This window comes from Balaenoptera borealis (genome assembly GCF_965194805.1).
Source record: "Balaenoptera borealis genome assembly, chromosome: 20".
Lineage (NCBI taxonomy): Eukaryota > Metazoa > Chordata > Mammalia > Artiodactyla > Balaenopteridae > Balaenoptera > Balaenoptera borealis.
In genome coordinates this window covers 9929234-9953161 of record NC_138879.1, presented here as the reverse complement: position 1 = coordinate 9953161, position 23928 = coordinate 9929234, and the positions used below count along the sequence as shown (strand labels likewise).

At 53.6% G+C, this 23928-nt stretch overlaps 2 protein-coding genes across 5 annotated transcripts in view; both read left to right on the top strand.

Annotated features, from left to right (window-relative positions):
* Positions 1–9880, top strand: part of USP36 (ubiquitin specific peptidase 36) — a 35836-nt gene extending 25956 nt beyond the window's left edge. For 3 of the 4 annotated variants that reach the window (XM_082371560.1, XM_082371558.1, XM_082371559.1), the window contains 8 exons: positions 117–782; positions 1379–1509; positions 3070–3654; positions 4064–4257; positions 6017–6118; positions 6822–6937; positions 7303–7454; positions 7685–9880. In XM_082371560.1, the coding sequence (XP_082227686.1) occupies positions 117–782; positions 1379–1509; positions 3070–3654; positions 4064–4257; positions 6017–6118; positions 6822–6937; positions 7303–7434 (1926 nt within the window). In that variant the 3' untranslated portion in view covers positions 7435–7454; positions 7685–9880. The remainder of the gene's footprint in view (positions 1–116; positions 783–1378; positions 1510–3069; positions 3655–4063; positions 4258–6016; positions 6119–6821; positions 6938–7302; positions 7455–7684) is intronic. The other variant, XM_082371561.1, reaches the window with a different exon arrangement.
* Positions 9881–19475: 9595 nt separating this feature from the next.
* Positions 19476–23928, top strand: part of CYTH1 (cytohesin 1) — a 79963-nt gene continuing 75510 nt past the window's right edge. The window contains exon 1 of the mRNA XM_082372779.1: positions 19476–19591. Within this exon, the coding sequence (XP_082228905.1) occupies positions 19570–19591 (22 nt within the window). The 5' untranslated portion in view covers positions 19476–19569. The remainder of the gene's footprint in view (positions 19592–23928) is intronic.

Here is a 23928-nt window from a genome sequence, read left to right as displayed (position 1 = left end):
TAATTTGTCTAGAGTTGCTCCTCAGAGCCCCTGCCTGCTGCCTCCCTGTGGGGGCCCAGCCAGCTGGCTATGCTCCCTCCGGCTTTGACCGCCTCCTCTGCTTTGCTCCCCTTTAGAGACCAGACCCTGTGACAATGAAGAAGCCTCAGACCCCTGAAGAGCTCGGGGTGCCCGTTGCCAGGAATGGCTCTGTGTCGGGCCTGAAGTCTCAGAATGGATACACTCCTCCCAAGCCACCCCTGGGGTCCCCTTCCCCCAAACTCTGCAAAACACCTACCCACGCGCCAACCGTTCTGGATGAGCCTGGAAAGAAAGTCAAGAAACCAGCTCCCCTGCAGCACTTCTCCCCACCGCTCAAAACCTCCCCGGGGACCCCCGGCACTGGCGAGCCAGGCGGCAGCAGGTGTGAGGGCCGCAGGCCCAGCTCCTGGGACGGCAGGGCCACCCTCTCTACCTCACCTCGGCCCCCGGCCGCCAGGACCGCCAACGGGCTCGGGCCCAAGGTGGGTGATGAGGGCCCCGCCGCCGAGAGGAGGGGCTCCAGCCCTGAGCACCCTGCTGTCGGTGGCCCCTCCAGGCGCCCCCAGGCCCCCCAGAGTGGAGCCGCCCCTCTTAGCGATTCTCAGGGAACCCACTCTGCCGGCCCCGCCAAGGTGCTGCCGGCCCGAGAGGACGCCGAGCTGGTGAAGGCCAAGTGCCCCGACCTGAGCAGCACCGCCCCCGAGGCTGCCAACGCCATGTCTCCTCCGCCGGCCAAAAAGCTGGCCCTTTCTGCCAGGAAGGTGGGTGTGTGGGAGGGTGTCAGGCTTGAGGAGCGGATTCGATTTTAGTTTGGGAGGTGGGACGGCAGCACAGGGGCATTTGGCCACCTGAGGAGCCGAGACGTTGGGCTTCCCTAGGTGGCGGAGGGCTGTCCAGGCTTGGGCAGGTTGTGGCATCTCTGTCATTGGGTGAGGCCGGTGGCCAATGGAGGGTCAGGGCCACACAGCCATCCTCTGTCTCCATCTGTGGACAGATGTCCTAAGGGAGCTTTGGGGAATGGTCCCCGGCAGGGAGCTCTGAGCACGGGGACGCACGGGACACGGGCTGGCTGGCACCTCTGTGTGCACCTCGAAGCTCCGTGATATAATTGTCGTACTGAGATTTTTGTTTAAACTTCCTTCGTTTTTTCCTTTTTGTTTCTAACCAAAAACACTTCTGATTCTTCTTCTACCATTCTCTCACCCCTCACGCCCCCTTTTTTGTTCTTCTGTCCTCTCATCCTTCTTTCTGGGCTCTTTTATTTTTTATTTTATTTTTATTTTATTTTTACTTTTTCTCTTCACTCACGGCAACCTTTTTTAGAGCACCAAGTTTTTATTTATGTCAATAACTGCAGGCCAGCACCCTGCGGAGGGCAACCGGCAATGACCTCCGTCCACCTCCCCTCTCTCCATCCTCCGACCTCACCTCCCCCCGGAAACCCACTCACCCCGTCGTCGCCTCCACCTGGCCTGTCAGTACAATCCGGTAAGCGGGGCGGCCGCTCCTCCCCCGTGGGGACAGCACACAGGTCTGCCCGGTGTCTCCTCTGTCCTCCTGCCGAAGGGGCTTCGGCAGGGCAGAGGCGGCTTGGTCTCTCAGGCCCTGGCTTTTTTACTCTGTCTTCATCTTCCATCGTCTGCCACGTGCTCGTGGTGATGGGTGTGCTGTGAGCTGATCTGCCTATGGCCCCCCAGCCCCGTGACGGGACCCTGAAGTGGAAGAGAGGGGGGGCGTTTGAACAGACCCTGCGTGAGCTCAGGGTCCTGTGCGCTGGTTGTGTCTCCCAGCCGCGCTCCCTGGCTTATCTCGGGTGGGGTGGGGTCTGTCACCCTGGCCCTGAGGGCCTCCCGAGTGGGCTCAGGTGCCCCCCGTGCGCTGCGGAGGCTGCTGCAGGAGGCGAGGTTCTTTGGGAGCTTTTCAGGCTCCTGCGGAGATGCCCCTCCGGAGGTTTGGGCTGTCGCCTCCTGGCCCGCTCCGTACAGGGATGCTCGTGTTCCTTTGTGAGTCCAGGGCCAAAGGGCCAGAATTACCGATAAACGGCTTGTTTGAGGGCTGAGGGGCTATCAAGGCCTTTGGCAGCTGGGGAGGGAGGGAGGAAGGAAGGAAGGAAGATGGGGCGAGGCCATGGAGTGGTTTGGGCGGACTTGGCGTTGCCGCGGCGCCGACGTGCCCTCCCTGCCTTCCTCGTTCGGGGCCCCGCTGTTCCCTTCGTCCAGCCCCCCTCCCGCTCTCAGTCCTGGCACGGGGATTTTGCACGTGCTAGATCCTTAAATGTCCGAGACATTTATTGGGTATTTTTTCTTTGTTTCTTTGACATATCACTTTTTTTTTAATTCCAGAAAACGCAGAGTAGTAGTGCAGTTTGTATGTTGCCATCAGAGTTTGTTCTAGTTTAGACGATGTTGAGATAGTCCTGTTTAATTAACAACCCTTGGAGACGGGTATTATGTCACTCATTCACAGATGAGAAAATTGTGGCCCAGAGTGGAAAGTTGACCTTTCCAAGGTCGCATAGCTGGCAGGAGGAGATCCCAGAGTCTCACTTGATTTGCTCTAAATCCTGCCCTTTACTTGTCGTGCTGTATCATCTGACTGGAAAGTCATTTCCCTGATTTTCCTGAACCCCAAGTTTCAGAGGAAAATCCTCGAAGGGTAATAGTGGAAGATGCGTAGGCTTATAGCCGCCTTTCTTACAAGACTCACCGCCTGTGCTCAGACACCTGATACTTGCGGAGGCTGGACATTTATTGCTTAGTGGAGGTTTCCTCCCAACACATTTGTATTGAGAATCTGAAACATTAGGGTTTGCAAAAGTACTTTGAACTGCTTGGTGACAAGAAACTAAGAGATATGTAACGATTTTTATTAACTTTGATCTTAAGATTTGAATTTGTTAGCGTGTATTTTCTAATGTTCGCTGAAATGTACATATATCTGAGATTTACAGGCGAAAGTCTTATAAAATCCTGACCTGAGAGGGAAGGGGCTGAGGGAGGGCAGGCAGGGAGAGCTCAGCCTGTCCTCACTACCTGACTGTCCCTACAGGGCTGTGTCACCTGCTCCCAGACCATCCAGCCATCTGAAGCCCCCCCTTGGCCCCCATGCCCTGTCACTGTCCAGTAGCCCCCCGCCTCTCCGGACATCAGACCCACAGAGCCACTCGCCCGCCTCTGCGCCCCTGCCTCAGGTCAACGGGGGCTTCCGGTCCCCCTCACACCAGCTGCCAGAGGCCAGCGAGCCCCCCCAGGGTCTCTGTAAGAAGAGGAAGAAGACCCGCGTGGGAGAGACCCAGGGCCAGGGCTCAGAGACCTGCACGGCTGTGGCGGCCCCTCCAGGGCCTCCTAGGAAGAGGAGGAGGAGGAAGAGGAAGCACACGGGGGACACGGACGCCTCCCCTCTGCAGGCGGGGCGCACGGCAGGGCCGCCCTGGAGCCCTGCGCACAGGAAGGAGGGTCGGGCGGAGCCGTCGGTGGGCAGACCGGAGGAAGAGGGCGGACAGCAGCCGGGGAACGGCTGGCCCGTGGGATGCGGGAGCGACGGCCACCGCGTGAGCCGCAGGAAGAGGAGGAGGAAGGGAGCTGAGGGCCTTGGCGGAGAAGACTGCCTCCGCCAGGACCCACCTTGGCATGGGTGAGAGCAAGGAGCCCTGCACCGCCGCTCACACACAGTCCACTCCCAGTGGGTGCTGTCTGGAAATACAGGCGCTGCCCGGCCCTCTGGGACGTGACTGTATTGTCAGGTGTCCCAGGCGGGTGGTGAGTGGAAACAGCATTCTGGACCTGGCCAGCCCCGTAGGTGCTGGGAGGTCACGTGACCCGGGCCGGGCTGCACTGGGGTCCTGTCGTCCACTTTGTAGGACTTGCCTCGGATTAAAAACGCACTTGTGTGCTTTTCTGGACTGTGGCCGTGGGCAGGTCCTGGTCAGGTTCAGGTGGAGTCTCCTGGGGCTCTTCTGCGGGGCTGAGGCACATGCACCAAAGTTCACGGGGTATCTGGGCCTCAGTTTGCTAGGAGCTGACTGTCAACTCTGACTTCCTAGGAGCTTCTCTTCTTCAGATGTCGTCCAGCCAGAGACCATTGCAGCATCACCAAGGAAAAAGAAAAAGAAAAAAAGGAAGCAGGAGTCACAGCAGGAAGTAGAAGAGAATGAGCCTGAGGGCCAGAGGGGCTCTGTAGTCCCTGGGAGCAGGCCAGGGACAGCTGTGAATGGCCAGGCTCCCGGAGGCCCCACAGGTGTGCACTGGGCCGGGAGGGGACGCCAGGGGAGCAGGGGGTGGGAGCCAGCCTGCCCTGTGCGTCTAGAGGCAGGTGCGGTACATTGGGAGGGGCCCGCTGGAAGACCTCTTACCTCTGCCCTCGTGCCAGCTGTCTGCCCACTTGGGCCTCCTCACCTGGCAGATTGTTCAGCCCGAACTACCCCGTAGGAAAAGATGGGGTACATGTAAACTTTACACGTTCTGTGAGCGCAGGGTTTCTTCTGGTTCAGGGCTGTTCCCGTCTAAACCTTCCCACTGGAATTACTCCTGGGCTGCCCAGCCTGGCGTTTTTCTTTGCCAGTTGAACTTGCAGCATTGGGTTCAGAAGCTCACCTCCCTCTGCCTCTCTTTGTAGCCGGCCTTCCTGAAGATCGTGTGGCCTTTTGCTGTTGGGGTTCTGTGTGCTTTGGCCGTGCCCAGGCTGAGGCCTCCACCAAGCGCCTCGTTCATGTTTCGTTTTCTCTTTTCCTTAGTGGGCTGGCTCGTTTCACCAGGCTCTCCTGGTGGAATGTGTCTGTTAAATGAGGGGAGAGAAGGTCCTCAGCACTTCAGGAAGGGGCCCCCAGGTGGTGGATCGTCTGGGGTCTGCTGTTTGTGCTTTGGGGGCACACTGGTTCCCGGGGATGGGTTTGTAGTTTTTCAAACTCCGGAGAAACGAATTCATGAATAAACACGGAATTCCATTAATTACACGGCAAAAGCACTAACTGCTAGGCAGTGAGGAATGGCCACTTCAGGCAGCCCGTGTGTCATTGGAGAAAAGGCTGCAGAGACCGGCTGTCGTCAGACGGGGTCACTTCGTGAGCACGTCAGCCAAGCGGGAGGTGCTGCCAGGCCCCAAGGCTCTCTGCCCAGCGCAGAGCAGGAAGTGCGCGGCGGGCAGGTGCTGGGGCTGCAGGGACGCCCAGCGCCCCGTGGGTTTGCTCATGGTCCCAAAATGGGGGCGGGCATTTGTGACCCTAAAGAGGCCAGAGCCCGGGTTGCAGGTGGCTCCGCGTGACCACCGGGCCCGAGCTGTGCTGAGGAGCGGCTGGAGAGGGCGTGCGGGGGACAGGCTGGGGGCAGACAGTGGACGCTGTCCTGCTCAGAGCACTGAGCCTGAAGGGCACCAGGTCATTGCCAAATTGGCGGACCAGAGAGATGAGGTCAGGCTTGTGTTTAGGGAGGTGAGTCTATTCTGACAGTTGTGGGAGGTTAGGGGGACTGGGCAGAGGCCAGGAGCAGCTCAGACGTCATTTCTAGAGCCCTGATGAGGGGCGGTCAGTGCTGTCTGTGCAGATGTCCTTGCTGGCCAGGCTCCCTGGGGGCAGGGAGGTGGGAGCTGCCCTGCTGCTGCGGTGGCGGTGGTGGTGGCGGCGGCACCTTGTCCCTCCAGTGCGCGCTGCTCCGGGTTTCTGCCCCTTCCCTGCAGGCGAGGAGCCTCCAGTGGGAGCTCCCCTCCCTTGCTGCTTCAGACCGAGGGCTCACTGCTGCCTGTAGGTTTTTTGCTTTGTTTTCGGTGTTCAGGTTTTCATCTTTTGCAGAGTTGATTTGGACCAATAACCTCTTCTCTTGAGAAAGAATAATCGTTAACTCCCTTGTCACAGGCAGGCAGGCAGGCAGGAAGAGCTTGCTTTTACACATTCTTTAAAGAATTTGTCATTAGTAAGTTCTGCAATTCTGTTGTAAGTAAAAGGTGTGCGAGCGTTTCCTTGGTGGTTTATTTTTAATGTATGTAAATGTTATTCTGATTGCAGGGCTGGGACAGGCTCCTCTTGTATCCTGGGACAGAGAGAGAGAATCCGATGTGGTCCAGGAATTGCTCAAATATTCATCTGATAAAGCTTACGGGAGAAGAGGTACTGGTTTTGAGACTTGACTTCTGTCTTCTGCAGTTGGCTTATGAGGAGGTAGGGAGGCCTGAAACAGACCTCCTGTGTTGAGCCTTGTGCCTAGGAATTGCTTGGCTCCGAAGACGGGAAGAGGAATGTACATGTCTGTTGTACCCTCTCTGACCCTGCTGCCATTGCATGCAGATCAAGAACCCTGCAGGCGGGTTTTGTCTGCGGTGGGGATCCAGAGCAGCTTCCCCCTGGGCTCTGGGAGCCGGGGAGAGGGCAGGGTGGGCACGTTTGGGCAGGGCAGGGCAGCCAGGGAGAGCGTTAGAATCCCAGAGTCGGGGTAGGCAACAGACCGAAAAACTCATCCAGCACTCATGCTGTAAGTTTTTATTTAGAACGTTATTTTTCTAATTCGGACTCTGAGAAAGAACGCAAGATCTTTGTTTCTCAGATGAGGGCATGGGCTTAAAAAGAACTAAATATTTGGGGTTAACAGTGTTTGCTTTTAAGTGATGGGATCACTGACTGGCCTACACACCGGAGACCACTCTGTTCCTCCCCTTTTCCTTCTCTGTGTATCCATTTTCACCAAAAGGTGGCACTCAAAACTTTTTGAATAATTAGGAGTAGACCAGCCTAGTTTGTAAACTTCACCCTTGAAGTAAATCCACAGGGCAGCTGGGGACCCACACAGGTCGCAATGCCAGTGTCTGTCTTGCAGTTTTGACGTGGGACGGCGAGGTGTCAGCTGTCAGTCAGGACGCCATTCAGGACAGCAGGCTGGCCTGCATGGCCACAGTCATTGACGACTGGGACGAAGAGTTCGACCGAGGGAAGGTATGATGTGTGGTGGCGCCTGGCGGGGGCGGAGCGCCGCGGAGTAGCTCAGCTCGGGGGGCGCTGGGGAGGACTTGGACTTTCAGGGCTGTTTGAAGGGGCAGCAGCCTTGCAGAGTGGCCGAGGGCGAGACTGGAGCCATGCTGCCCGGGTTCAGGAAGCCTCTGTCCTCCAGTTGCTCCTGCTCCTCCATCAGCGAAGTGGGGGTCATGGGGACACCTTCCGTGGGTCACGTGGAGAGTAAATCTGTTCGTTTAGGTCGCACGTTGAGACTCGTGCTGGCACGTAGTAAGCACTTGGAAAGGAGCCACCGGGACCCGGGGGAGCCCTGTTTGGGAATTGTGACACAGTGATTCTTGACATAGGAAAAGAAATTGAAAAAATTCAAGAGAGAGAAGAAAAGAAACTTCAACGCCTTCCAGAAACTTCAGAGTAGACGGAACTTTTGGTCTGTGACTCATCCAGCTAAGGCTTCCAGTCTCAGCTATCGCCGCTGAATTTGCAGCTGTCAAGATGGGTCAGTTTGTGCGTGTGTGTGTGTGTGCGCAGTCGTGCATGGGCTGTGGTGTGTACGGCGTGGAGTGTGGTGTGCACACACCGGTCACTCGCAGATTGAGGACCAGGCTGTTTCCAGGCTCCATCTCGTGTCAGTGTCGTTGCCTGTGTGGGACACGCTCTCCAGGGCTGGTGGTGGGACTCCTAGGGTCTCGTTTCTCTCCCTCAAGAATGATGTTCTTTGCCTCACAGCCTCCAGAGACGCGGTCCCTTCCCGGGGACCGTCTATCTGGACTGAAGAGCCACTTGCTGAGGACTTGCTGGCTCTGTCGGCTCCAGGCCTGCCATGGGGGACGGCCCGCAGAGGCCCCGGGCTTCTGTGGATCAGGACCTCTGGTGACACAACATGCACTGTGACGGACACGGGGACTCTTAGAGCAGGGGGCAGCACAGCAACGGGGACCCGGGATGGGCCTGAGCGCCCTGTGCTGCTGGCCGGCGGCATCTGGCCTGGGTCTGTGGGGGACAGCGGGGAGGACGGCGGCTGCGCCTTCCCAGTGTGACCTCGAGCTCCAGAGATGACGGCATGCAGCCAGTTGCCCTTCTCGACGGGCCCTCCGTCCCCCACTCCTGGCGGCTGGCGCTGCCAACTCATCCTGCGCCTCCCGCTTCCTCAGGTGGGGGCTCTGTATGCCTTACCTGTCCAGCCTCAGAGAGTCGGCGGCGCCCCGGGCCGGCCCCACGCCGCTGCCTCTCCCTTTTGTGGAATTGCGGGGCGGGCAGCCCTGCCAGTGCATCTCTCTCTTGCAAGAAACTCTAGATCCTCTCTGGAGAGCAGGTGGCTGTAGTGGGGCAGGTTGGGGGCCGAAAAGGTGTGCCGACACATCTGCTTCTCAGGCTGCTACTTGTTCCGAGGTGGCTTTGCTGGACCCTCCCTTGCAGCTGCAGTAACCCGGGGGTCCTTACTGAGGTGGTGGTCTTGGGGTAGATTCTCCGTTTATTTTACTACTTGATATAAAACATTTATTTTTCACCAGGCCTGTGGCTTCCATCAGCAATATGTTTCCTCTCCCTAATATGCAAATACTGGCTTCGTTTGCTCAATTTTGTGAGTGCTTTTTGAATTTAGATGATTGTATTACTCGAGAAGATCACAATCACTTTTTTATCTTGTTCAAGCTGTGCCTGCGAACTTATAATTTAATAAATATGGGAAATCCTCAGTGAGGTGGTACTGTCCAGAAAAAGGATGCATGTCCCAGTGGTAGAAGGTATGGAAGTAAATCTGAAGATTATCCCTCAGCGCATGTCCACGCTTCCTCTCCTCTTGGTATCACTTCGTGTGGGCGTGGACCAATGCCTGGTCCTGTCCTTCGAGTGGTCTCCTCGGCCTGAGGCCCGATGCACTTGTCTGGCCCCCACTTTCTTCCTCACGGAGCCTTGCCCTTTGCTCTGCGGCTTGTTCTGGGGCCTGGGGGATCCTGGTGGTATCGAAAAAGCGTTACATTTTTTATACGGGGAGCTATGTTAATTTTTTCATGTGGGTCGTTCTTTATGTTTTTTTCTTCCTGTTTTTGTATTTCTCTTTAAACAGTTGGGGAGAATAATACCAGTGGCCTGCGCTGGGGCTGCTCTGGTCCCAGCAGATGGGAACCGGGCTCTGCCTGGACTGGCCCAGGAGCCTTTTGGTCTTTTTCAGAGGACTGATTCCTGCATGTCAACCACACCTTGCTCAAAGCTGAGGGGCCTACCCCAGTGCCCTGTGGCTCTGTCATTTGTCATCTCAGGAGGGAAGGCAGGTGCCTCCGTGGGCAGGGTTTTTTTCTCTCTTGAGATGTTGACATCCATTCCTGCGTGAACTATTTCCCCGACCATATTTTTATCATGTTCTGTAGCTGAAAAAAGAAAAATTCAGTTGTTTGCTAGCACAGAATTGATCTCCTTTCTCTCTCTCCCTCTTCTCCAAACAAGTCTCTTCCTTTCTCCATTATATAATTATAAAGCCTTTTCCTGAGGAAAACGTACCCGTTTTCTCCTGGGCAGGGGTGAGCACTGGCCTGACCCTGCAGCGTTTAAGTATCGCTGTTAAGTAGACAAGTCCTCCCATCCCACGGAGAATCATCGGCCAAACTGGGAGGGAAAGGATAGGCCCAGAAATCGAGTCCAGATCCTAGGTGTACGTGTATAAAGAACTAAAGCTTCTATAGTGGCGGTCTTAGACTTTGTTGACTTAGAACATGGGTCTAATTTAACTTCGTGTTTGGGGAGTCACCCCTCCCAGTGGTCCTCGGCCCTCTCACTCCCTGACCCTTGGCTGGGGCCCTGCTCACACCTCGGCCCCGTGTGCGCGTCGAGCCCACGGCACGTGACCTGCACCTCCGCTCCAGGGGCTGAGGGGCCCCAGGTGTTGCCAAGATCTTGGTGCAATAAAACAACGAGTTTTTGTGAGTCCTGCCTGTGTCTTTGTTTTTTTTTTCCCTTTGACTTTTAAAAGGTTCACCCTGACCCCAGTCTGCTGTCCCAGTTCGCATGTGAGGTTGGCCTCAGGCACTTTCTGGTCACCTGTCTGTGAGTGGGAGCCAGGTGCCTTTAGCAGTCTGTGCAGCAAAGCTTAGAACAGGTCTTTGTTAAGCATAAAGGGGGAATAAAGAGGTTTATTGGAATGTCTTAATACATACATTTATTTGAATTTAAGAAGGAAGAAATCCTTTGAAGTGACTCCCTGAGCTTTGAGGGTGATTTTCAGTGAGCACCAGATTGATACTTGGAAACAGTATCATTCCACTGAGGTTTGTTTGAAAATTTTTTGAACCAAATGGTTGGATTTCTGCAGGGAAAGATGAGGGAGAAATCATAGGTTTTGCTAAACTGAGTTTTCCTCACGGTTGGCAGGGACGACCCAGGCTTCTGGTTTGGGGACCCCCTCCTGAGCCTGGCTTGTGCGCAGCGGTGGGTAGGGCACGGGGACGTGGTCAGTGCCCGTTCAGTCTCCCCTGACCCAAGCGGGCACGCCCAGCTGCTGCTTCAGCCACATGCTGGAGGCCGTGTTGAGGAAAACTCGTTTCCTGTGCGGACTGGAATTCAGTGTTGATACAGAATGTAATTCGGACTCACGTGGACATCGCTGCTCTTGTCAGGCTTGACAGGAGCAGGAGGGGCAGGGTCTGGCTGATAGCACATGTCCTGGAAGCGGGGTAAGGCCAGGAGGGGGCACAGGTCCCTGCAGAGTGCTCCGTGATCGGGAGGTTACAGGTGGCAGGAGCAGTGCCTGTGAGTGGGTGACAGGAGCTAGTGTAGTCCCAGGCGAAGGCAGGTTTCCGTTGAGTGGGTTCTGGTGCCCAAGTCCCGCGGCTCCTTACCCCTTCCTTCTCTTCAGTGACACCCCACAGTGCCCCACCCAAACATGCCCCTCTGACACCGGGACTCTATTCCAGTCACTGCGGCGGGGGCCGGGGGCGGGTGGTGGCCAGACAGCTCAAAATGAGGACAGCAGAGTAAGAACAGGTGAGGTGAGACATCTGGACCCAAACCAGAGGGGGTGCTCGGCAGATGGGAGAGAGTTTGGGGTGACTGATGCAGTTCATGGGCCTGTCTCACCAGCCAAACTTGTGTCCAAAGGTTCTGCATCACAGGCTGGGAGGCAGCTGGAGTTGATCCACTACAAATCTGGGCACAGGGGTCATACAAGCAAGACCATAGCTTTTCCATGTTGTTACTGTTTCCCAACAGTAGCAACATGGTTCAGGGTGTGTAGAAGATGAATAAGGCCAAGTTTCCCACTGGCAGCCCGTGGTCTCAAGCACAGAGCTGCCGGCTCCAGTGGGAACCAGGAGGAGGGCGTGCCAGCTCTGCCTGGTGTGGCCTCGGGGACGAGGGGAGGCTGTGAATGGAGGGTTGACAGGTGAGTAGGCTCCAGCTGGTGGCGCTCACTTGAACGACCCTGTCAGGTGACAAGTCAAAAGCACAGGATGCTTCTCCATTGATAATTTCGGTAGGAACCTTTGATGCCAGCCTTTCTTTGTGTGTCTTTCGGGTTACAGTGAGTGTCTGCGGTGTCGTCAGCAAGGGTCTACAAGGTCTGATTCGCTCTTTACACACCCAAGGCTGATGGCAGTGTGCGTGCAGGCCAGGGGCGGGGGTGGAGAAGACAGGTGAAGATGACCAGTCCAACAGGCTGGCCAAGAAGTGCTCATGTCTGGAACTATGACATGGTAGTAACAGAAGAGGTGGGGCCACTTGGGTATTTGGAGGTGGAATCAAGAGCAAAGGTAACAGATAAGGTGGAAGGTTCAGGGTTGGGGGAAGACCTCTGGCTTGGGAAGTCAGTTGAGTGGTAGGGCACGTTGTACCAGAGAGGCAGGTGGGTGACAGATTCCAAGGCTGTGATGCAGCCAAGCCTGCGTTATCAGAACAGAATGGGGAGAACCACAGGTGTGAGAAGGAGGTGACCAGGGAGCATGGAGTCTCCCGATTAAAAAGTGCAGGACACCTGGGGAACCAGGTGAACATCCATTAGAAGCCCGGCCGACCTCAGGAGTCAGGAGTGAGCAGTGAAAGGCTGGCTGGTACGATGGAGTGAGGAAGGCCAGGGTACAAGTCCTGCCCAGCCTGGTAGCGTGGACAGCCTCCATGTAGATGGGACCTAGGTGAAACTAGGTTCTGGTAATCCCAGGCAGCTTGAGGATGTGTCATGGGACACCTGGTGGGAGCTCAGCGGTGTGGTTCTCCCTTTGCCTTCGGGGCCTCATGGCCGGTCACCTGCACTGGCTCCTCCCTTTAGCCCACGCTCGTGCCTGGAGGAGCCCCTGCTGCACAGACTCTGCTTAGCCCAGCTGCATCGTGCTCCTTCCTTCCCCACTCCTGCATCAGGACCGGCTGGTACCGTCAGGGAGGACCATCCAGCTGCCCAAAGCTGGTTGCCATGCTTCATTAGGTTGTCTCAGGGGGCCCCTCTCTCCCATCCCATGAGTGGCTGTTGCACATTTGTGCCCTCCCACCACCTGTGTGCCCCTTACTCTTGGCAAATGATTTTCATCCCACTGCAAGAGTTGCCTCCCACTCCGAAATAAACAGCGAAACACGAGGAAACCAAAACCATAAGCAACTTCTCTCCCTCTCCATGTGGTCTGTTCTCCCTCTAACCTAGCGGTTCCAACACTCACGGAGCCCAGAATCACCTGGGAGAGTTAGTTAATACTAATTTAATACAAATGTGAAGGAAATGAGAATCTCGAGAGTGAGCCTTGGGCAAACCCTTCCCGAGTGATTCTACCGGGCGGCCAGCGTTGAGAACTGCTGTGCTAGTCCCGGGTTTGAGAGAGGGTCAGAATCACCAGGGGGTTGTTAAAACACAGGTTGCTGGGCCCCATCCCCCGACATTCTGATTCAGCAGGTCTGGGGTGAGGTCTGAGAATTTGCATTTCTAGCATGTTCCTAGGGGATGCTGAACCCGCTGCTGGGTGGGGACCACACTCACAGCTCTGATCTAATGGTTCTTACATGGGATGGTCTGTAGGACCCCCTGTGGGGACCTCAATGTGCTCTCCAGACCGACCTCTTCCACCCCTTGGGGACCTCGCCTCAGTGATTATCCCATCTGCCTCCTGTGTCTCGCTCTTCCCGCTTCCTTCTCTCATGAACATGTTCAAGTGTCAGCCATCCTAAAAAAGGGCCATTGTTTCCGTGTCCCCTCCCAGCCACCCTCTCCCTCACCTAAGCTTCGATTTGCCCTCTGCTTCCTTCTCCACTCAGTGGAGGTCCTTAGTCTGCTTTCTGCCCGCATCACTCCACTCAGTGACCCGATTCCCAAATCTGATGAGCCTTTGCCACAACTTCTTTTCAGGATTGGACACTATTCACCCCCGTCTCCCTGAAGAGCTCTTCTTTTTCTGTCCCTTCAGTGTTAAATCTGTTGGATCTGGTGAGCCCTGGATACTTAGATGTAGCCAGAATCAATCCACTCCAATCAATATGCCCCATTGTCTAATCAATATAGCCCGAGGAACATCTTTTCCTGGATATCCTACTGGCAAATCTGTGGCCCAGACAGAGTTCATTGTTTTGTCTGCCCTCCTCTTACCTGTGTCCTGCTCCTCCTGTGTCCCTCCCATGGCTGGGGGCCCACCATCCACCCTGATGCCAAAGCCAGAAACGTGCCCGCCACGCTTGGCACCTCCTTCACGTTACTCCCACGCATCAGTGACAGAATTCTGATCTTTCCACCTGGCTGCCGGAAAGTCCTCTCTTTCCCGTCCCCACCGCCTGGCTCTCAGCTTGAGTCGCCACCACTTTTCTCTTGGACTCGAATTGTCTTCTAACCAGTTCTCCAACCTCCAGTGGACCTGCTTCCTGGTCTGCCTTCCTGGCCCCTAGGACAGTCCTTCAAGACAAGAAGCCCTAATCAAATCATTCCTGTCCTCAGGTTTCCCAGCACCTGTCACAGCTGTGTTGTTGAAAGGATGTGTCAGCCTTCATCATCCCGCGCTAACCGTTGGGACTGTTAAAATGCACCTTGATGTGGTTTTTTGCTCTTACAGTAATAGAAATGATCCGTGGTTCATGTACTTTATTCTCCCTTCTTACGTGTACTGCTCTGCTGTTTTCTGCCTTACATGGCCTCGGCTAGACACTTCCCCTTGGCAGAGACCGGTGGGTGTTGCCTTCGGTGGGTCCCGAATTCCAGGCCCCCAGGAAGTCTTGGTGGAAGGGGTAAGCCCGACAGGAGTGTGATTGGTGACCGTGCCCCTGGACTCCCCTCAGAACGCAGCCAGCCCACCTCCGCTGATGTCCTTGGCCCAGAGGCCTCCTTGCGCCGTCCTCCCGACGCTTCTGTCTCTGAGCCCCTGCCCCCCACCCCCCGTCCCCCCCACCTTTGTTTTTTGCACAAGTGCAAATATTTTGGCAGGTCTGGCGGGAACTGGAGCATTAGCTCCTCTATTTGAAGTGAAAGCCTGGACGGTGTGGCACGTGGCCAGCTGTCTGCCGGGCGGCAGGGGAACCGTTTGTGACAGCTGGACACAATCAAGATCCATTACAAACAGATTTCAAGGGCCATTCACACACAGAAGAAACTGCAAGCTTTAGCAGAATAAAATCTGGGGGTTTTCAAAGCAAGACAATGCCCCAGCCTCGGCCCCGGCCCCGTGTGAGCCGCTCGGTTTGCATCTCTGCAAGCGCCCTTCCTTCCCCAGCACCACCTCCCTCCCGAGTGCGGGCTGGAGAGGCTGGCGGGGCTGGCGGGGCTGGCGGGGGCTGCCCCCAGGCCCTGTCTTGTGTTACTGAGGACACCTGTCTAAACCTGCATGGGGAGGGCTCAGAGGCTGGCTTCCGGAAGCGCCGCTGCCCAGCCTCGTCAGCCTCTCACCTTGGTCTCAGGGAGAATGGAGTGTTCACATAGCAGTTGGAGGGTGAGGCTGGCAGGCCCAGCTGAGCCCATTCCTCTTCTGTGAAGCAGGTGTTATCTGAGGTAACTGTCCCCCCCTCCCTGGCCCTGGCCTTGGCGGAGCTCTGAGTAGTGGCTCGTCGGGTAGCCATTTATAATTCTATATGGAGGGGAGGCCTTAGGACGTGGTGCTTCCTGTGGTTCTGTTGGCCTCAGCAGACGGTGTTCCTTCAGCACGTGCGGGGTGGTGGTGCGAGTTGTTCCTTTTGCACGTGGAGGGGTGTCATTGCTCATGCAGGGAGGGGACACCGTCCTCCCCTTTCTCACGAGACCCTCCAGCTTGCACTGCCCACTTGGCCCCCTGCTGTCTCACTCATCTTGATGGGAGAAGAGAAAGGCGAGGAAATAGAATCATTTGTTTTAGAAAAAGGAACCAGATGAAATATGGACACAAGGAAGAACAGAAAGGTAATAGTAAAGTCCCTCACCATGGTATCTTATATCTAAGCCTCCTCTAAAATTCTTATTTAAAACATTAATTTAAAATAGGTAATAATATCATATGATATCACTTATACGTAGAATCTAAAATATCACACAGATGAACTTATTTACAAAACAGAAAAAGACTCACAGGCATAGAAAACAAACTTACGGTTAACAAAGGGCAAAGGGCTTGGGGGAGGGATAAATTAGGAGTTTTGGGATTAGCAGATACACACCACTATATATAAAATAGATAAACAACAAGGACTCACTGTATATCACAGGGAACTATATTCAATATCCTATAATAAACCATAATGGAAAAGAATATGAAAAAGAATATATACATATATATATATATATATATAACTGAAATCTGCTGTACACCCAAAACTAACACAACATTGTAAATCAACTATACTTCAGTAAAAAAATAAATAAATAAAATAAAATAGGTAATACAGGCATATTGTGTTTAATTTAAAAGCTGTGTATTTCCCAGGGCTGCTGTAACAAAGTCCCACGGGCTGGGGGGCTTAAAACAACAGAAATTTGTTCTCTCACAGTCTGGAGGCCGGAGGTCTGAAATCAAGGTACTGGCAGGGCTGCACTCTCTCTGAAGAATCCTTCTTTGCCTCTTCCAGCTTCTGGTGACCCAGGCATTGCTTGGCCTCTCCAGTGTCTGCCTCCATCTTCACATGGCCTTCTCTTTGTGTCTCTATGTCCTAATCGCCTCTTCTTAGAAGGACACCAGTTATTGGATTTGGGCCAGCCTAGTGATCTCATCTTAACCTGATTACATCTGCAGAGACCTTATTTCCAAATAAGATCACAATTCACAGGTACTGGAGGTTAGGTTTTTGGGTTCACAATTCAACCCCTTTGAGTATTGAAGGGTATTTAATGAAGAGTCTCCCACTCCTGTTTCCCTGGCAGCTGGCTCTCCTCCCAGAGGCAGGGAGGCCCCCAGTCTCCTGTGTGCCCTGATAGCCACAGTCCACGCTTGCCCACTAGTTTGGGAGTCCCAAGAGGGCATGGCTTTCCAGCTTCTCCCTTCGCTGCTGTGTCCTCAGCATCTTGAACAGCACATGGCACAGCACTGCGCCCTGCCCCCGACAAATATTTGTCAAATGGCTGAACGTACAATGTAAATGTACATCACATGTCGATGTATTTTTGTTAGAAATGGAAATATACTATATACCCCTGTTCTGTCCTTGCTTTTTCCACTTCATACAGCTTGGGAATCGTCTCACGTCGGTAAATGCGGAAATCAGCCTCAATCTTTTAAAAGCCTGTGGGTGCTCCCTTGTATGAAAGGGACAGGACCCAGTAACCTGTCCCTTAACCTGTCCCTTTTTGAATACTGTGTCTGAAAAAGTTTTAAACATCACAGTATAAGCACAGGAAAAAAATATATTTTGGGTTACCTCTGCTCAAAAACCTTCCTTCGTCATTCTAATTTTTGAAATTATTATGTAAGGCAAGGATGACAGAAGGGAGGCACTAACTTAAAAAAAAAAAGTTGTCAGGCGGATCAACCACTAAAAGCAACAGACCACAGTGAGAGGCCGGCAGGGAGCCCCGACCCATTTTCTTTTCCTTTTCAATTTTTTTTTTTTTTGATGTGGACAATTTTTTAAGAGTCTTTATTGAATTTGTTACAATACTGCTTCTGTTTTATGTTTTGGTTTTTTGGCCACAAGGCATGTGGGATCTTAGCTCCCCGACCAGGGATCAAACCCGCACCCCCTGCATTGGAAGGCGAAGTCTTAACCACTGGACCGCCAGGGAAGTCCCTGACCCATTTTCAAAGTTCTTGACGTGGGGGAAGAGGTCTGGGGGGAAGCAGCAAACCAGCAGATTCCAGACCCACGGCCAGTGCCCTCTCAGCTCCTCTGCTCCCTGCCTCTGGCTCTCCCTTTGAGGTCTCGCTATGCTCCAGGGGCTGAGGACACAAGTAGCAAGTGAAGCTGACCTGGTGGCTCCCATTCTACACTGTGACCTCTGTGGGCCTCAGTTTCCAAATCTGCGGCATGGAGATAACAGTTCAACGAAGCCCCCGAGCCAGGAATGTGAACTAACAGAGGGTCTTTGACAGTGACCTGCAGTCAAGTACATTTTATGTCCCTACCCAGTGCATTCATCTACAACCAAAACAAACATTATCCTTACGGTATGTGATGGACACTGATTCTATCTTATTCTATCTTCTCTTCATCCAATGGTGATTGGTTTTTCATCCATTCAGAGTCAGGACCTGCCATTGGAAAACACTGTTGTAACGAAACAATGTAAGTTAAGGGAATTTGTAAACAGTTAAGTACCAGGCTAATTGAAGTGATTAGCATTCACACCCGTATTCCTTCCCATCCAAAGGTACTGGGTTTGGGAGTTCAGATCATAGTGAGAATTAACCTGTGGCCTCAATTGCTTTTCTTCCCACGTTTTGGTCATTGAGCAAGAGTTAGGTGAAATCAGTGAAGATTAAACTGCTAGGTCCACCAGAATCAACATTTTAGGAGTAAGATAACAATCTATACAAGGGAAGTGTCTAATTTCTGGAACTATTCGAAAGAAACACCTGCCTAAGGAAATGGAGACCATCTTCTAAGACTTTCTGGAGACATCAAGCTTCTCCACCAAAGGCTGGGTCAGACAGCTCAGTGGAGTAAGAGGGATGTTTGTGAATGTACAATTTTCTTAGCCACCGGAAGGGTGGGCCAGAGCTGCACCCTGATGGAATGTAAAGATTAGGATCCCTTAGGGTGATATATTGAAATCCATGCATCCATCCATCCATGTGCAGAAGTCAAGAGGAAGACAACGACAGATCTGTCACTTCAGAGATCAATATTGGGTAGAAGCCTGGATTTTACAGGCAGAGGCTCCATTGTGTGGGTGGGAAACAGGTTCAGGGCATTGAGCTGTTTGCCCAGGTCACAAGGCTAATAGGAAGCAGATCTGGAAAGAAAGCCTAGAGTTTCATCATTCATTTATCCCTTTTCCATGAGGGGAAATTACTTTTCTTTCTTGTCTCTTGGGAGGCATATTTTAGGGCTCACTCTTAAGGAAACAGGCTGCTGAGGAGGGTCACAACTCCCCCTGATGGAGACATTGCCAGGGACATTGCCAGGTCCTTGGGCTGAGCTCTCCTCCAGCAGCCCCTGGGTACAGCACGTTGGCTAGGTGTCCAGGGTTATGACCCCCCAGGAGGGTCTTGGACCATCCCTGTGTGATGTGTGATCCAGAGATTCCTTCGAACTGAGGCAGTTATCATTTTTATGGGTAGCACCAAACCAAGAAAGAGCATACGCATCCAGAAGTGGCTGGAAAAAGTGGCATTTTCCTTGATTTTTCTAAATTAAAAATTGGGGAGGTGCCCACCTCCGGGTGAAGAGCTACTGCTCACGCTCCCCGAAGGGCAGCTCAGTTTACCAGTGGGAGGGGATTGGTCCGCCCAGGGCAGGCAAATAAAACATGTAAGAGGCCCAGGAATCAAGGTCACCAAAATCCTGAAATGCTGGGAGATGAGGTGCCTCTCTTTGAAATTTGATCTGGGTAAATTCAGAGGACAAATAAAAGGAAGTATAAAGGCAGTGAGCTCATGACATTCACGGTGCTAAGGTTCAGACCTCAGAAATAATGAATTCAAATTCTCTGGTCTCTGACCGAGGACCGGCCGTCTCTGGCAGTCTGGGGAGGGCCGGACCTGCGAGGTTGACGTCAGCGAGGACCACCCTGCCCTTCAGTGGCCGGACACGACCTTGGGCCTTTGTGGGCCGCCAGGCTCCGTGCTGTATACCCCGGGCCTGTGCCGCCCTTGAGAAATCCTAAACCCGCTGCGCCCCTGGAGGCGGCCGGGGCGGGGCCTCGGGCTGGGGCGTGGTATGAGGCGGGGCCTCGGGTCGAGGGGCCAGCCGGAGGGGCGGGGCCTGGGCGGGAGCGCGTACGCAGGCGCGGGCAGGCTACAGGACGCAGCCCGAAGGGTGGGCGCGCGGGCGGCGAGGGCGGGGCCGCGGGCCTGGCCGGGCGCGCGTGCGCAGGCGCGGGCCGGGAGGCGGCCGCGTGCTGGGGTGTGTGTGTGTGCGCGCGCGTAGGCGGCGGGCGGGGCGCGCAGGCGGCGGGCGGGGCGCCCCGCGGGAGGCAAGGGGCGGGTGGCGGGCGCGGGGCCGGGGGCGGGGCTCCGAGACGCGCTGGGCGAGCAGGGCCAGGAGCTACGGGTCCAGGGGCGAGCGGCGAGCCCGGCGCGGAGCCCGGCGCCGGCACCATGGACGAGGACGACAGCTACGGTCAGTACGGCCCGCGGCCCGGCCGGCGGACGCCCTCTCCCTCGCTTCCTCCCTTCTCCGGCCCGGCGCCCTGCCGCGCCTCTGGCGGCTCGCGTTTCCCGGGGACGGTGGTGCCGGACGCGAGCCTAGGGCGGCCGGGCCGGGTGGGGACCTCCGCAGGGCAGGGGTCACCCGGGGCCCGGAGGCTGAAGGCTGAGGGGCGCTGAGGGGTCGGCGTCGGAGTGCCCAGGTCTCCGGGGTCGGCGCCGGGGGTCGCCGGGCTCGGGTCTCTGGGGCCGGGTTCATAGGACTGGGGTCTCAGGGCCTGGGTCTCCGGGGCGGGGGTCTCCGGCGCGAGGGTCTCGAGGCCGGGGTCTCGGGCGGGTTTCGCGAGGAGAGTGTCTCGGGGCCGCGAATTCGGGGCCAGGGTCTCGGGCGGGGGTCGCGGGCCTCTGTCCGGCGCAGGCCCGGTCGCCCCACAGCCCCGCCGCGGGCCCCCGCGAACGCTCAAGTTCCCCCCGGGCATTCTCCGTAGTTTCCGGCCCCTTCGGTGTTGGCAAGTTGTGTGCCCGGGTCCATGTCTTTGTTCAGAAACGAAAATGAGAAAACACAGGCAGCGAACCCGAAGTGGACAGGCTGCGACCAGGGGGTGCCATCGGGACCAGGACGTCGGCCAGTGGCCACTCCAAGGCCCGGGTTGACGATCGCTGCCCGCCGTTCCGTGTGAACGGGCTGCTGGTCCAAAACGCCTGCGGGTGAAGCCCGAGGGGCGCGGAGAAACGCAAGTTTGCTTTCTCATCTGTGCACAGAGACGCGGCATAGTCATCACATCACACAGACAGGGAAAACTTGACAAAACTACCAGTTTCCAAATCCTCCACCAGCTAATCTTATGCTGGGAACTCTTGGCCATCGGAAGGGCATTCCTCCCTCAAATAGCTTCAGATCGCCGGAGTTTTAGACGGCTCTGTGAAATGCTTTAGTTAATTTAACGTTTTATTCCTGAGAGATGAAAGAATGGCAGATAGAACAAGTGGTGAACTTCCGTGGTTTGGTAGCTGAGTACAGAGAGCACAGTTAAAAATACCTGTGTGGCTAAAGGGAACCGAATCCTGCTTTATTGACTAATTGACATAGGTGGTGTTTGTTTCTTAAGTTCTGAGGGAGCAAGCTTTGTTATGGAGTATGTTAAAATGAGACGGGTGAAGCATGTTGTTATGGTTTTCTGTTTATTTACGAGTAAGTCATTGAGGAACCACTGACCGCAGAAAAGGTGGGTTAATGACCCACAACCCTGAGTGGCAGACAGGGGAAGGGCCACCACTCGTGGCCTGAAGTCCAGAGCATGTGAGGGATGGCTACCCATCAGATGTCCCCTTGTTAACCTTCCAAGTAAAAGTAGTGTGTGCTTTTCTTCTGTGATTGAAAAAAAATCACCTCCTGGCTGGTCCCGAAGGGTTTTTTGGCTCCTGCAGGCTTCTGTCTTTCTGCCCACCCAGGAGAAGTCTTCTCCAGCTTTGCCTGCTGCTGTGCCTTCTCTTGCTGTTTAATCTCTCGCAGATCCCAGTGTTCTGCCAGGCTTTCTTGTGCCCTCTTCTGGTGTTCTTACCCACCGGGCGAGGCAGGAAGCTGTTGGTCTGGTTGCTTTTAACACAATGACTGCTTTGCCACCAGTGGCGTGAATTTGTGCTTGGACGGGGTGAATGGAAGCAGGGGGTATTTGTTTCCTTTGGTGGCTGTGACAGGTTAGCACAAGCTTGGTGGCTCAAAAGAACATACATTTATTATCTTCTAGTTCTGGAGGTCAGAAGTCCAGATTTGCTCTCACTGAGCTAAAATCAAGGTGTTTACGGGTCTGTGTTCCTTTCTGGAGGTCCTAAGGGAACGTCCGTTTCCTTACCTTTTCCAGCTTCTAAAGGCTGCCCACATTCCTTGGCTGGTGGCCACCTTCCATCTTCAAAGCCAGCAGGTAGCATCTTCTCATTTCTCTCTGACCTCTGCCTCTTCTAGTTAGGACCCTGTGATTCCATTGGACCCACCTGGATATGGATGAGGATCAGCAACCTTAATTCTGCAGTGGTAATCCCCCTTTTGCCATGTAGGGGTAACACGTTCGCAGGTTCTGGGATTGGGACAGGGACATCTCTGGGGTCCGTTATTCTGCTGACCACACGTAAAGATGAGGAAGAAGTTCTTCCTTTCTTTCTCTTTATGCAATTTAAAAAAATCATGTTCTTTGTATTTTGGAGGAACCAGAAATGTTGACTTAAAGAAGATTCCCTACCCATAGGGTTTACCACACAAAAAGTACCTAATAGCTCAAGATGATCATACGAAGAATAAGGCTCCCAGTTCTTTAAGGTTTGCCTTAGTCTCCAGAACTGTCCATTTCTTTCCTAGGTTTTACAGAGAATTTACCTCAAAAGATAAGACAACTGTTCAGATTCCACATTTCAAAAGGAAGTGCGTGCTACGGCCTCATAAAGCACATAGAATGCCAGGTCCAGGGGTTCCCTCAGAACCACCACTGGTGGTTCATGGGTCAGCCTGGGACACTAGAACTGTTTTTCACGTTGTATCTTTGGGGAAATGGGTTATGATTTCCAAGCTACCACCTTGGTATAAAAAACCTTTGAAACATAGCTCATTTATAATAAGCTAAAGAAAGAGAATTAGTCTTAGAGTTTCTCTGTTCAATGAAAGAGAATTTCGAAAACTCACCAGAAGGCCTTTCTTGACTGCATACTCTTTGGTGCCCTGTACGGACCCAGAGACCACACCACTGAGTTCGTCAGCCCTTTCTCCTGTATACTCCCTGTGATCCTGAATTGTTTATTTGGAGGGTCTTAACTCACTAGACCAGTGCAGCGTGGTTCAGACTGCACATGTGGTATGATAAACTGTACTCTGAAGACCTATGTGGGGTGGGGGGTGGGAACGATAAAAGTCATTTTAAAGCTTATTCTTTTTTTTGGAAAACTGTGGAATTAGTGATTTTCTAAATGCTTAATTGACACTTTAAGAAAGATGTTCATAATGCTTGTGGCTGGCTGGTCTTTATCCCCCGGCAGCTTCTTTCTAAACACTGTGAAATAATTGGGAGGTTTTTTTTTTCCGGTCATTTTACCTTCTTATTAGATGACTGTACTTCCTGGATGTCACAATTCTCATTTGCAAAAGGAAGAGGTATTTTTGCCTTCATAGGGCTCCCTGCCCAAGAAAAGACTCAGTGACTCTGTTCCTCTTTGTGACCTCTGAACTTGAGCAGACATTTTTAACCTGCAATCTGCCCCTCAGTGGGCTTTCAGGCCCCTCTGAGAGTGTATGTGAGAGTTTTTGTGAATGTGCATTTTTGGAGAGTCTTTAGCTTGAATCCGGTTCTCAGACGGCTCTGACTCCGGGAATTGCTGCTCCAGAGGTTGCCTGTGTGTTTGCCTGCCTCTCTCTTAGGACAGGTCGCGAGGTAGAGATGGGCAGGGTCCGTCTAGTAGTAACATCGGAAATGTTAGTGGTGATGACTCTGACAAAATAATCAAATTTCTGAGCGTGGGTTCTTAAGATCGTTGAACTCAGCGTGCCGTTCAAGGCTTTTACTTCTCAAACACAGATCTTAACTCCTCTCGGCTTTTATTAGCTTCAGGCTGATCCCTATCCTGCAGCACGAGGGAGAAGAGGTCTTTAAGAAATAAGCCTCTCTTGAGAGAGTGGAGAAGTTGATCTTAACCAGGCACACCTGCCGTTCTCAGAAGATTAAAGTGAGGCGTGGGCAGTGACACGCATGCGCGCTGCCGCAGGATGGTGCGTGGGAACCCGTGGCGTCTAGAGAGATTTGCTGTTTCGTGTTTGTGCCTCCAGAACAAGCCTGGGGCCCGGTACCCAATAGAAGCAGCTCAGCAACTGTTGAGGGAATAACAGATTGAAGCAGGTTCCATGTGGCAAAAGTTAACATTCATTGAGCTTGAATTTTTGTCTTCAACCCTCCATCCCAAACAGAAACTAGAACACTTTTCTGATTGACCCTGTGCCAAACCAGTTTTCTTCATTTTTCTATGATATTGATGACTTTCATTGTTTCCAGGGTAGTTCCACTCTTAGTGATTTGCGTTAATTGAAAAGAATACAATTACATGAAGTCAGGGCTTTCTTAGAAAATCTGGAACATAAGGTTACCATAATTATACATTTTGTGGTCTTTAGGGTAGATTTCCAGGGGTGACATTAACATGTCAGAGGATATAAACATTTTGAGAATTCTTGATGCCTGGTGCCAATTTGCTTTCCAAAAGGGCTGTATCATTCTACCCTGTTCTTAGCCCCATATGGGGGTATGTGTTCCAGTATCACTGCAAATGTGCCAC